Here is a 12500-nt window from a genome sequence, read left to right as displayed (position 1 = left end):
TTTTAAGCTAACGTATTTTCCGCACTTGTATTTAAGCCGCACCCACCAAATTTTGGAAAAAATAAATGTCTTTACACATATTAGCCGCACTGCAGCTGCAGATATTTACAGGTCCAAAAATGTTTATTTACATAACTTAATTGTTTCCAAATGGTGTCTGTAACACGGCAGTAAAATGGCTGATCAAACAAAACAGAAGTCATCGTCATGGACCCACTAGCTGCGGAAACTAGCTCTCCAAGCAGCTAAACCCACTCAGTAACTCCACGGTGACGTTTTACTTTGGAATTTACGAAACTGAATGCCTTTGTAACTTACACATGTTAGCATATTCGCTAATGCTAACGTACAAATATGCATGAAAACACTCCTACAGACATCGCACATGGGATGGTTAAGTACGTTTTAGTTTGCAGTAAATTCCTAAAAACTTCAAAGATATTCTCAACAACAGGAGTGTTTTGCAGTTTTTAGGAATTTACTGCAAAAATGCTAGTCAAAAATCTTCTCAAAATTTGGAGTGCTTTGCAGTTTTCAGGAATCTATTGCAAAAATGCTAGTCAAAGTATTCTCAAAAACAGAAGTGGTTTGTCTTGCATTTTAGCCTTACATTCCTAACAACTGCAACGATATTCTCAACAACAGGAGTGCTTTTCAGTTTTTTAGGAATTTACAGCAAAAATGCTAGTCAAAAATCTTCACAAAATTAGGAGTGCTTTGCAGTTTTTAGGAATCTTTTGCAAAAATGCTAGTCAAAGTCTTCTCAAAAACAGAAGTGTTTTGCAGTTTTTAGGAATTTACGGCAAAAATGAGAGGCAAAAATCTTCTCAAAATTAGGAGTGCTTTGCAGTTTTTAGGAATCTGTTGCAAACATGCTAGTCAAAGTCTTCTCAAAAACAGAAGTGTTTTGCAGTTTTCGTCAAAGATCCTGTACGTGACAGAAACGTGCTGCTGTTTTTGGGAATCAACTGGCAAAAGCCAGTTAAAGATCCTTTATATTCTCATGAGCGCCAGCGTCCTCTGCAGTGGACATTTGCAATGTTATAGTTATAGTGTAAAACTTACAAACGTTGCTCGGAGTGATAAATCCTCTGGAGCAGAAACGCTATGGACGGCTGCACAAAACAGGAAGTCGATTTTCAACCTGCATGCACCTGCAGTGAGCGAACTCGTCCAAAAGATGGCGCCGCAGCACAATCGATAACACACCTTTTCAGTGTCTCTGTTGGCGTATTATTATAACTATTTGTTGAATACAAAACATTATGGCTGTTGGCGGAAAAAAAAAACATAAATTAGCCGCGCCGGTTTATAAGCCGCAGGGTTTTAGCGTGGGGAAAAATGTAGTAGCTTATAGTCAGTAAAATAGGGTAGATTCAAAGCAGTGTGGTGGGTGAAGGGTCTTGCCCAAGGACACAACAGCAGCGACGAGGATGGTGGAAGCTGGACTCGAACCAGGAACCTTTCTGGCCGGGTGCTCTACCATCTGAGCCACGCCCCCTCTTCCAAGAGGGGAGGGAAAGATGATTGCGATGACGTCAGCGCATTGTTGGCCGCTAAGGAAAGCTTGGGCGAGCCAGACGGAGGATAAACGCTCTGAATGCCTCGGCAGATGATGTCGTGCGTGCGGACGCCTGCTCGCCGCCTTTTTAAAAAAAATTATAAAAAAAGATGAGCGCCACTCGTCGACGTCTTCATGTCGTGGTGACGACTGGTCAGGAATGACCCGTGACCCTCGGAGAGGGTTTTACAAGCCACTCCGCAGGCGGCTTAAGTTTGGCTGCCCATAAAAGACGCAGCAGTTTTTGCTCTGACTGCCACTTTGCTGACGGAGGCAAGGAAAAACCAAACAAATGTTCTATTGAAGATGTGTGTGGTAATTAATAATGTCAGGTGCTGCAAAAACACTTGTCAAAGATCTTCTATACCACAGTTGGAGTGCCACAGTACGTTGTGTAAACCTCACTTACTGACACTTTAAGAGCTGTGCTGGACAATGAGCTGGACTTAACTCTCATTCACTGGGGATCCCTCGTCACTGGTTTGGACTGAGCGGATGACTTCTGTTACACATTGCTGTTTTTAGGGAAAATGTCGATCAAAGATCCCCGATATGACAGGAACAATGCTGTTTCTTGTTGGGGGGGGGGGGTTTACCAGCAAGAGCAGGATCTTCTTTATAATAAGTGAGTTGACGTTTTTAGGCATCTGCTGCAAAAATGTCAGTCAAAGATCTCTGACATAACAGGAACAATGCTGTTGTTTGTTGTTGTTTTGTTTTTTACCAGCAAGAGCAGGATCTTCTTTATAAGTGATTTGGTTACTGGTTTGGACTGAGCGGTTGACTACTGTTATACATTGCTCTTTTTAGGAATCTGCTGCAAAAACATCAGTCAAAGATCCCCAATATGACAGGAACAATTATATTTTTTGTTGGGGGGTTTTACAAGCAAGAGCAGGAGCTTCTTTATAGTAAGTGATTTGACGTTTTTAGGCATCTGCTGCAAAAGTGTCAGTCAAAGATCCCCGATGTGACAGGAACAATGCTGTTTTTTGTTGGGGGGTTTTTTTACCAGCAAGAGCAGGATCTTCTTTATAAAAAGTGATTTGATGTTTTTAGGCATCTGCTGCAAAATCCTAGTCAAAGATCCCTGACATAACAGGAACAATAGTGTTTTTAATTTGTTTGTTTTTTTACCAGCTAGAGCAGGATCTTCTTTATAAGTGATTTGACGTTTTTAGGCATCTGCTGCAAAAATGTCAGTCAGAGGTCCCTGACATAACAGGAACAATGCTGTTTTTTGTTGTTTTTTACCAGCTAGAGCAGTGATTATAATAAGTGATTTTACGTGCTGCACAATGCTAGTCAAAGATATTCTCTACAACAGAAGTGCTGTGCAGTTTTTAGAGAACCGCTGTTTTTAAGGATATGCAGCAAGGAAATATACCCCTATGAAAAAGGAATGTTCTGCTGTTTTTGGGAATCTACTGTTGGACTTTACTGGATATCCGTAGTGGCTGGTTTGGACAGAGCGAATTGCTATTTTTTAGGAATTTACTACCAAAATGCCAGTCAAAGATCCTCTACATGACAAGAAACCTTTGCTGTTTTTCAAGATTTGCAGAGATTTTAAAAAAAATGCACGTCAAAGATCTTCTGACAGCAACATTCTTCTGTCTTTTATGATGAACTGATGTTTTAAGCTTCGGCTCAAAAATCTTCTCTGTAACAGCAATGCTTTGAAGTTTTTAGGAATCTACTGCAAAAATCCGCTCCATGACGAGAAACCTCTGTTGTTTTAAAGGATATCTTTGAGGGAAACAACACTAGTTAAAGATCCTCAATGTGAGGGCAACGGTCTGCCTTTTTTTTTTTTTAGGAATCTGATGCAAAAATGCCAGTCAAAGATCTTATCAAAATTGGGAGTGCTTTGTAGTTTTTAGGAATCTATTGCAAAAATGCTAGTCAAAGATCTTCTCAAAAACAGAAGTGCTTTGACTAGCATTTTTGCAATAGATTCTTAAAAACTGCAAAACACTCCTGTTTGTGAGAAGTTTTTTGACTAGCATTTTAGCCGTAAATTACTACAAACTGCAAACATATTCTCAAAAACAGAAGTGCTTTGCAGTTTTTTAGGAATTTACGGCAACCATGCTAGTCAAAGATCTTCTCAAAAACAGAAGTGCTTTGACTAGCATTTTTGCAGTAAATGTCAAAAAAATTGCAAAGCACTCTTGTTTTCGAGAAGCTGTTTGACTAACTAGCATTTTTGCAGTAAATTCCTAAAAACTGCAAAGATCTTCTCAAAAACAGAAGTGCTTTTTGAGTAGCATTTTTGCAGTAAATTTCTAAAACAATTGCAAAGCACTCCTGTTTTTGAGAAGCTCTTTGACTAGCATTTTTGCAGTAAATTCCTAAAAACTGCAAAGATATTCTCAAAAACAGGAGTGCTTTGCCGTTTTTAGGAATTTACTGCAAAAATTTGTCAAAGATCTTCTCAAAAACAAAAGTGCTTTAAGTAGCATTTTTGCAGTGAACTCCTAAAAATTACAGAGCACTCCTGTTTTTGAGAAGCTCTTTGACTAGCATTTTTGCAGTAAATTCCTAAAAACGGCAAAGATATTCTCAACAATAGGAGTGGGATCTGAGCTGAGGATGTCGTTGTGGCTTGTGCAGCCCTTTGAGACACTTGTGATTAAGGGCTGTATAAATAAACTTTGATTGATTGATTCTCAACAACAGCAGTTTTTAGGAATCTATTGCAAAAATGCTAGACAAAGATGACAAAGAAATGGGGGGGTGCTAGTCAAAGATCCTGTGACAGAAAGGTGCTGCTGTTTTTAAGTTAAAGTACCAATGATTGTCACACACACACACACTAGGTGTGGCAAAATAAGTCCTCTGCATTTGACCCATCCCTTTGTTCACCCCCTGGGAGGTGAGGGGAGCAGTGAGCAGCAGCAGTGCCGCGCCGGGGAATCATTTTTGGTGATTTAACCCCCAATTCCAACCCTTGATGCTGAGTGCCAAGCAGGGAGGTAATGGGTGCCATTTTTTTGTCTTTGGTATGACTCGGCCGGGGTTTGAACTCACAACCTACCGATCTCAGGGCGGACACTCTAACCACTCGGCCACTGAGTTTGGCAAAAGCCAGTTAAAGATCCTTTACATTCTCGTGAGAGCCAGTGTCCTCTGCAGTGGACATTTGCGGACACGCAATTTAATGCTGGCTCTCTGGGTGTGACAATCATTTTCTGCTGTTTTTTGGAGAGAGAAAAAAACAGTATTTAAAGATGAGAGGATCATTTTGTTGTTTTTAAGAATCTGCTGCTAGTCCAAGGTCCTCTCTAGGGCTGTGCTGTTTTCAGGGATGTCGCTATAGAAGTGATGTTATTTAAGTTGCCATGTTGTGACCAGGCGTCCTCTGTTCCCTCTGGCAGATTCCTTGGCCATCCAGGAGTCGGGGGAGCGGGCCCACTGGTGCGTGGTGGCGTACTGGGAGGAGAAGACCCGCGTGGGACGCCTCTACTCGGTCCAGGAGTCCTCCTTGGACATCTTCTACGATCTACCTCAGGGGAACGGCTTCTGCCTGGGCCAGCTCTGCTCGGACAACAAGTCTCAGCTGGTGCAGATGGTCCGCGCCAAGATCGGCTACGGCATCCAGCTGACGCGCGAGGCCGACGGCGTGTGGGTGTACAACCGCAGCTGCTACCCCATCTTCATCAAGTCGGCCACACTGGACAACCCGGACTCGCGCACGCTGCTGGTGCACAAGGTGTTCCCCGGGTTCTCCATCAAGGCGTTCGACTACAACAAGGCCAGCAGTCTGCAGAGGCCCAACGACCACGAGTTCACGCAGCAGCCGCGCACGGGCTTCACGGTGCAGATCAGCTTCGTGAAGGGCTGGGGACAGTGCTACACGCGGCAGTTCATCAGCAGCTGCCCCTGCTGGCTGGAGGTCATCTTCAACACCCGATAGCCCAGACTCTTTCTGTCACACGCAGACACTCACCACACAAGAGACTTTCTTTAATAAGGACGAATTCGAGAGAAAAAAATAAAGAGGCGAGAAATGTATTTTATGTTATATATATAAATATATTATTAATTGTAAATACGAAGACGTTTTATATGCATCATTATTTATGTATTGTGCAATGTGTTGATGAGAAAAAAGAAAAATAAGATGCACTTTGCTTAATATAAATGCAAAACAAAGAAATGCCAAAATAATAAAAAAAAAAAATACAAATATCTCTTGCTTGTGTTGGGTTTGTTTGACTGCTTCATCGATGAAAACATAAGACGAAATGTTTCATTTATTTATAAGATTTTAAAAATCTTGTCATTACTATATAACAATATAGTACTATTTTTTTGAAAATAATGTATATTATTTTTGCATACTGTATTTACATGTTTGTATGTATGTATTTATATGTACCGTATTTTTCGGAGTATAAGTCGCACCGGCGTAAAAGTCGCACCTGCCGAAAATGCATAATAAAGAAGGAAAAAAACATATATAAGTCAGCCAAACTATGAAAAAAACTGACTTATAGTCCGAAAAATACGGTATATATATTTACATATATACTTTATGTAGTTGTTTTTTATCAAAAATAAATACATTTTTTAAAATATACTATTTGATCAAAATGTTTAACTTCTTAAATATATATACATATATTTATATATATTTACATATATACTTTATGTAGTTAATTGTTTGATCAAAAATAAATAATTTTTAAAAATATAGTATTTGATCAAAATGTTTAATTTCTTTAATTATATATATATATATATATATATATATATATATATATATATATATATATATATATGTAGTTAATAGTTGTTTTTTTTCAAAAATAAATATTTTTTTTAAATATACTATTTGATCAAAATGTTTAACTTCTTTAATATTATATATACAGTATATATATATATATATATATATATATATATATATATATATATATACACATAAATATAATATATATATTTATATATATATTATATTTATTTATATACTGTATATAATATGTATATATATATATATATATATAGTTGAGGTTTCTGTGGTTTATCCGTTATACAGTGCTCAATACTGGGGTAGAGCGGAATATACGCTAGGTTTTAGGCTTGTAGGGATAAAATAGCCTCAGTGTTTTTTTCTGACCTAACGTGTGTATATATATATATATATATATATATATATATATATATATATATATATATATATATGTATGTGTGTGTGTGTGTGTATATATATATATATTTTTTTTAAATCAAAAATATTTCAGATTCATTACAAATAGGCTTCTAATTGGCTACAATCAGCAAGGAGGAGGAGTTATAGCGCCTTCACCTGTTGAACTCAACTTGTTTTTTGGGGTGGAAAAATCTCTGAATGTTCTAAACTCCTGTTTTCACACCTGAGAAGTTCTTAAAGATTTATTGTACCTCTTCAAACATCAAACCAGTCTGCATCAACAGCGCCCCTGCTGGCGGCGGCCGAGTACATCACCCCCCTTTTTTTTTCTTTTTTTCTTTTTTTTTTTTATGAAAGGCTTCTGTTTTTCTTTCTGAGTTATTTCGGGAGCCGTGTCCCTTCTCGGCCTTGTCATTAACCAACGGATGACATCACAGCCAGGAAGCAGCGGCGGCGAGTGTCCAGTGACGCATTTCAGGAAACGGCAAAAGTCAACAGAGGCGCTCTCTTCCTCCGCCGAGATGATCGCAAGAATTCGGTGCCACGCCTGAGGGAAATGAGCAAGAATGAGGAAGATATTGAAGGACGATGACCCACTCGAGAAGACACAACAAATGTGTGTGTGTGTGTGTGTGTGTGTGTGTGTGTGTGTGTGTGTGTGTGTGCGTGCGTGTGTGTGCGTGTGTGCGTGTCCGTCTGGGCCGCGTCCTGTCGCTCTGTCAGATGGGTGTCTGTGAAGCGGATTACTGCTGTAAGCCTGCTTTGCCCACATGGACTGTGGCAAAGACCTACATTCACAAGGCCTACTTTACGTGTCTACACTACACTCTCCTGATAGTTGTCATCAAGTCTCACTGGTCAAAGATCCTCTACGTCAGTGTTTTTCAACCTTTTTTGAGCCAAGGCACATTTTCTGCGTTGAAAAAATGCGGAGGCACACCAACAGCAGAAATCACTAAATAAACGAAACTTAGTTGACAGTAAAAAGTCGTTGTCGCAATTGTTGGATATGACTTTAAAGCATAACCAACCATGCCTTAATATAGCTCTTGTCTCAAAGTAGGTGTATTGTCACGACATGTCACATCACTCTGTGACATATTTTGAGTTTTTTTGCTGTTTTCTTGTGTGTAGTGTTTTAGTTTTTGTCTTGCGCTGCTATTTTGGTGGCTTTTCCTCTTTTTTTGGCATTTTCCTGTAGCAGTTTTATCCTTTGAGCGATATTTCCCGCATCTACTTTGTTTTAGCAATCAAGAATATTTCAGTTGTTTTCATCCTTCTTTGTGGGGACATTGTTGATTGTCATGTCATGTTCGGATGTACTTTGTGGACGCTGCCTTTGCTCCACAGTAAGTCTTTGCTGTCGTCCAGCATTCTGTTTTTGTTTACTTTGTAGCCAGTTCAGTTTTAGTTTTGTTCTGCATAGCCTTCCCTAAACTTCAATGCCTCTCACCTTTTGTTTATTTTTGGTTTAAGCATTAGAGACCTTTTACCTGCACGCTGCCTCCCGCTGTTTCCGACATCTATGAAGCAATTAGCTCCCGGCTGCCACCTACTGATATGGAAGAGTATTACACGGTTACTCTGCTGAGCTCTAGACAGCACCGACACTCAACAACAACACATCATTTGCAGACTATAATTACTAGTTTGCAAAAAATATTTTTAACCCAAATAGGCGAAACTAGATAATCTCCCACGGCACACCAGACTGTATCTCACGGCACACTAGTGGTTGAAAAATACTGCTCTACGTGACAGGAGCACGCTGGTATTTTTAATAACTTCTTCTAAAAAAAAAAAAAGCTCGTTAAAAGATCCCCGATCTGTGCTTCTTTTTGCTGGTCAAAGATCTTCTATATAACAGGAGTGCTTTGCTGTTTTTCAGAATCTAACACTTGTCAAAGATTGCAGTATGACAGGAACTCTACGGTTTAGGTTCCGACTGCAAAAATGCAGATCGATGATCTTTAAAATGACAATGATCAGAAAAGGTTGGTCAAAGATCCTCTATACGACAGGTGAGCACTGCTGTCCCCTTAGAGACGAACTGCAAAAACGCAAATCAAAGATTCTTAATTTCACAGGACATCCGCTGTTTTTAAAGACCTAGTATATAATAATATAATAATATATTCTATGTCTATAACAAGAAAACTGTTTTTAGGAAAATGCTGGAAAGAAAACGCTTATCAAAGATCCTCGAAACAACAACAAAGTGTCAGTCAAAGACCTTTTAAAAAATCAATCAATGAAAATCAATCAAAAATGCTAGTCTAAGATCCTCTACGCGACAGGAGCACGCTGGTATTTTTAATAACCTCTTGTGAAAAAAACAACAAAATGCCAGTTAAAGATCCTCTGAAGAATAGTTTGCTTCTTTTCGCTAGTCAAAGATCTTCTATACAACAGGAGTGCTTTGCTGTTGTTGGGAATCTACTGCAAAAACGCTAGTCAAAGATCCTCTACGCGACAGGAGCACGCTGGTATTTTTAATAACCTCTTGTAAAAAATTTAATTATAACGCTAGTTAAAGATCCTCTAAGGAACAGCTTGCTTCTTTTCACTAGTCAAATATCTTCTATATAACAAGAGTGCCTTGCTGTTTTTCAGACTCTAACACTCGTCAAAGATTGCAGTATGACAGGAACTCTGCGGTTTAGGTTCCGACTACGAAAAATGCAGATCAATGATCTTTAAAATGACAATGGGCTTTGCTGTTTTTGGGCATCTGATCAGAAAAGGTTGGTCAAAGATCCTCTATACAGCAGGAGAGCACTGCTGTCCCCTTAGAGACGTACTGCAAAAAACGCAAATTAAAGATTCTTAATTTCACAGGACACCCAATGTTTTTAAAGATCTACGCTAGTCAAAGATCCTCTACGCGACAGGAGCACGCTGGTATTTGTAATAACCTCTTGTAAAAATAAAAATTATAACGCTAGTTAAAGATCCTCTAAGGAACAACTTGCTTCTTTTCGCTCGTCAAAGATCTTCTATACAACTCGAGCGCTTTGCTGTTTTTAAGAATCGACTGCAAAAACGCCAGTCAAAGATTACAGTATGACGGGAACCCTCTGCGGTTTAAGGACCTACTGCAAAAATGTAAATCAAAGATCTTTCAAAATGACAGGACTATGCTATTTTTGGGACTCTGCTCAAAAAAGGTTGGTCTCACTCATCTACTCGTCAAAGATCCTCGACGTGACTAAAAAACGCTAGTTTAAGATCCTCTAAGGAATGCTGTGCTTCTCTTTGCTGGTCAAATATCTTCTATATAACACGAGTGCTTTGCTGTTTTTCAGAATCTAGTGCAAAAACACTCGTCAAAGATTGCAGTATGACAGGAACTCTCCAGAAATGCAGATCGATGATCTTTAAAATGTCAATGGGTTTTGCTGTTTTTGAGCATCTGATCAGAAAAGCTTGGTCAAAGATCCTCTATACGGCAGGAGAGCACTGCTGTCCCCTTAGAGACGTACTGCAAAAACGCAAATCAAAGATTTTTAATTTCACAGGACACACGCTGTTTTTAAAGACCTACTGCAAACAGATGTTGCTCTTTTTGGGAATCTGCTGGAAAGAAAACGCTCATCTAAGATCCTCGAAATGACAAGAAGGTGTCAGTCAAATACCTTTTATATAACAGGAGTGCTTTGTTGTTTAAAGTAAACTGCTGAAAAAACACCCGTCAAAGATCCTCTACACGACAGGAGCACACTGCGATTTTTAATAACCTCTTTAACGCTAGTTAAAGATCCTCTGAGGAACGTCTTGCTTCTTTTCGCAAGTCAAAGATCTTCTATATAACATGAGCGCTTTGCTGTTCTTAGGAATTTACTGCAAAGACGCGAGTCAAAGATCCTCTACGCGACAGGAGCACGCTGGTACTTTTAATAACCTCTTGTAAAAAAACAAAAACAAATGCTCGTTAAAGATCCTCTAAAGAACAGTTTGTTTCTTTTCGCTAGTCAAAGATCTTCTATATAACAGGCGTGATTTGCTGTTTTTAGGAATCTACTGCAAAAACGCCAGTCAAAGATCCTCTATGCAACAGGAGCACACTGGGATTTTTAATACCTCTGGTAAAAAAGAAAAACAATAAAAAAAAAAAAAAAACAGTCAAAGATCCTCTGAGGAGCGTCTTGCTTCTTTTCGCTAGTCAAAGATGTTGTATATAACACGAGCGCTTTGCTGTTTTTAGGAATCCACTGCAAAAATGCTAGTCAAAGATACTCTACGCAACAGGAGCACGCTGGTATTTTTAATAACCTCTTGTGAAAACAAAACAAAAACAACTGCTAGTTAAAGAACATCTTGCTATAACACAAGCGCTTTGCTGTTTTTAGGAATCCACTGCAAAAATGCTAGTCAAAGATCCTCTACGCAACAGGAGCACGCTGGTATTTTTAATAACCTCTTGTGAAAAAGCAATAACAAATGCTAGTTAAAGATCCTCTGAGGAGCGTCTTGCTTCTTTTCGCTAGTCAAAGATGTTCTATATAACACAAGCACTTTGCTGTTTTTAGGAATCCACTGCAAAAATACTAGTCAAAGATCCTCTACGTGACAGGAGCACGCTGGTATTTTTAATAACCTCTTGTGAAAACAAAACAAATGCTAGTTAAAGAACATCTTGCTTCTTTTCGTTAGTCAAAGCTCTTCTATATAACACAAGCGCTTTGCTGTTTTTAGGAATCTACTGCAAAAATGCTAGTCAAAGATCTTCTAGGTGACAGGAGCACGCTGGTATTTTTAATAACCTCTTGTGAAAAAACAACAAATGCTAGTTAAAGATCTTTTAAAAAAGTTAGCTTTTTTTCGCAAGTCAAAGATCTTCTATATTACACGAGCACTTTGCTGTTTTTAGGAATCTACTGCAAAAACGCCAGTCAAAAAAAACTCTAGGCGACAGGAGCACACTGCCATTTTTAATAACCTCTTGTAAAAAACAACAATAAAAAAAACAACTAGTCAAAGATCCTCTGAGGAGCGTCTTGCTTCTTTTCGCTAGTCAAAGATGTTCTATATAACACTAGCGCTTTGCTGTTTTTAGGAATCCACTGCAAAACTGCTAGTCAAAGATTCTCTACTCGACAGGAGCACGCTGGTATTTTTAATAACCTCTTGTGAAAACAAAACAAAAACAAATGCTAGTTAAAGAACATCTTGCTTGTTTTCGCTAGTCAAAGGTGTTCTATATAACACAAGCGCTTTGCTGTTTTTAGGAATCCACTGCAAAAATGCTAGTCAAAGATCCTCTAGGTGACAGGAGCACGCTGGTATTTTTAATAACCTCTTGTGAAAAAGCAATAACAAATGCTAGTTAAAGATCCTCTGAGGAGCGTCTTGCTTCTTTTCACTAGTCAAAGATGTTCTATATAACACGAGCGCTTTGCTGTTTTTAGGAATCCACTGCAAAAATGCTAGTCAAAGATCCTCTACGCGACAGGAGCACGCTGGTATTTTTAATAACCTCTTGTGAAAACAAAACAAAAACAAATGCTAGTTAAAGAACATCTTGCTTCTTTTCGCTAGTCAAAGATCTTCTATATAACAGGCGTGCTTTGCTGTTTTTAGGAATCTACTGCAAAAATGCTAGTCAAAGATCCTCTACGCAACAGGAGCACGCTAGTATTTTTAATAACCTCTTGTGAAAAAACGCTAGTTGAAGATCCTCTTAAAAAAGTTTGCTTTTTTTCGCTAGTCAAAGATCTTCTATATAACACAAGCGCTTTGCTGTTATTAGGAATCTACTGCAAAAACGGCAGTCAAAAAAAC

General features: G+C 38.7%; 1 protein-coding gene and 1 long non-coding RNA gene across 2 annotated transcripts in view; one reads left to right on the top strand and one right to left on the bottom strand.

The window, feature by feature from the left end:
• Nucleotides 1-6035, top strand: part of smad7 (SMAD family member 7) — a 31182-nt gene extending 25147 nt beyond the window's left edge. Inside the window, exon 4 of the mRNA XM_061927126.2 lies at nt 4942-6035. Coding sequence (XP_061783110.1) covers nt 4942-5480 — 539 coding nt within the window. The 3' untranslated portion in view covers nt 5481-6035. The remainder of the gene's footprint in view (nt 1-4941) is intronic.
• A 910-nt stretch (nt 6036-6945) lies between these two features.
• LOC133574831 (uncharacterized) overlaps nt 6946-12500 on the bottom strand; it is a 49564-nt gene continuing 44009 nt past the window's right edge. The window contains exon 3 of the long non-coding RNA XR_009811428.1: nt 6946-7266. This is a non-coding gene — a long non-coding RNA (uncharacterized lncRNA). The remainder of the gene's footprint in view (nt 7267-12500) is intronic.

The sequence above is a fragment of the Nerophis lumbriciformis genome, linkage group LG32 (assembly GCF_033978685.3).
Source record: "Nerophis lumbriciformis linkage group LG32, RoL_Nlum_v2.1, whole genome shotgun sequence".
NCBI classification, from domain to species: Eukaryota; Metazoa; Chordata; class Actinopteri; order Syngnathiformes; family Syngnathidae; genus Nerophis; species Nerophis lumbriciformis.
This window is presented reverse-complemented; position numbering and strand designations above follow the sequence as displayed.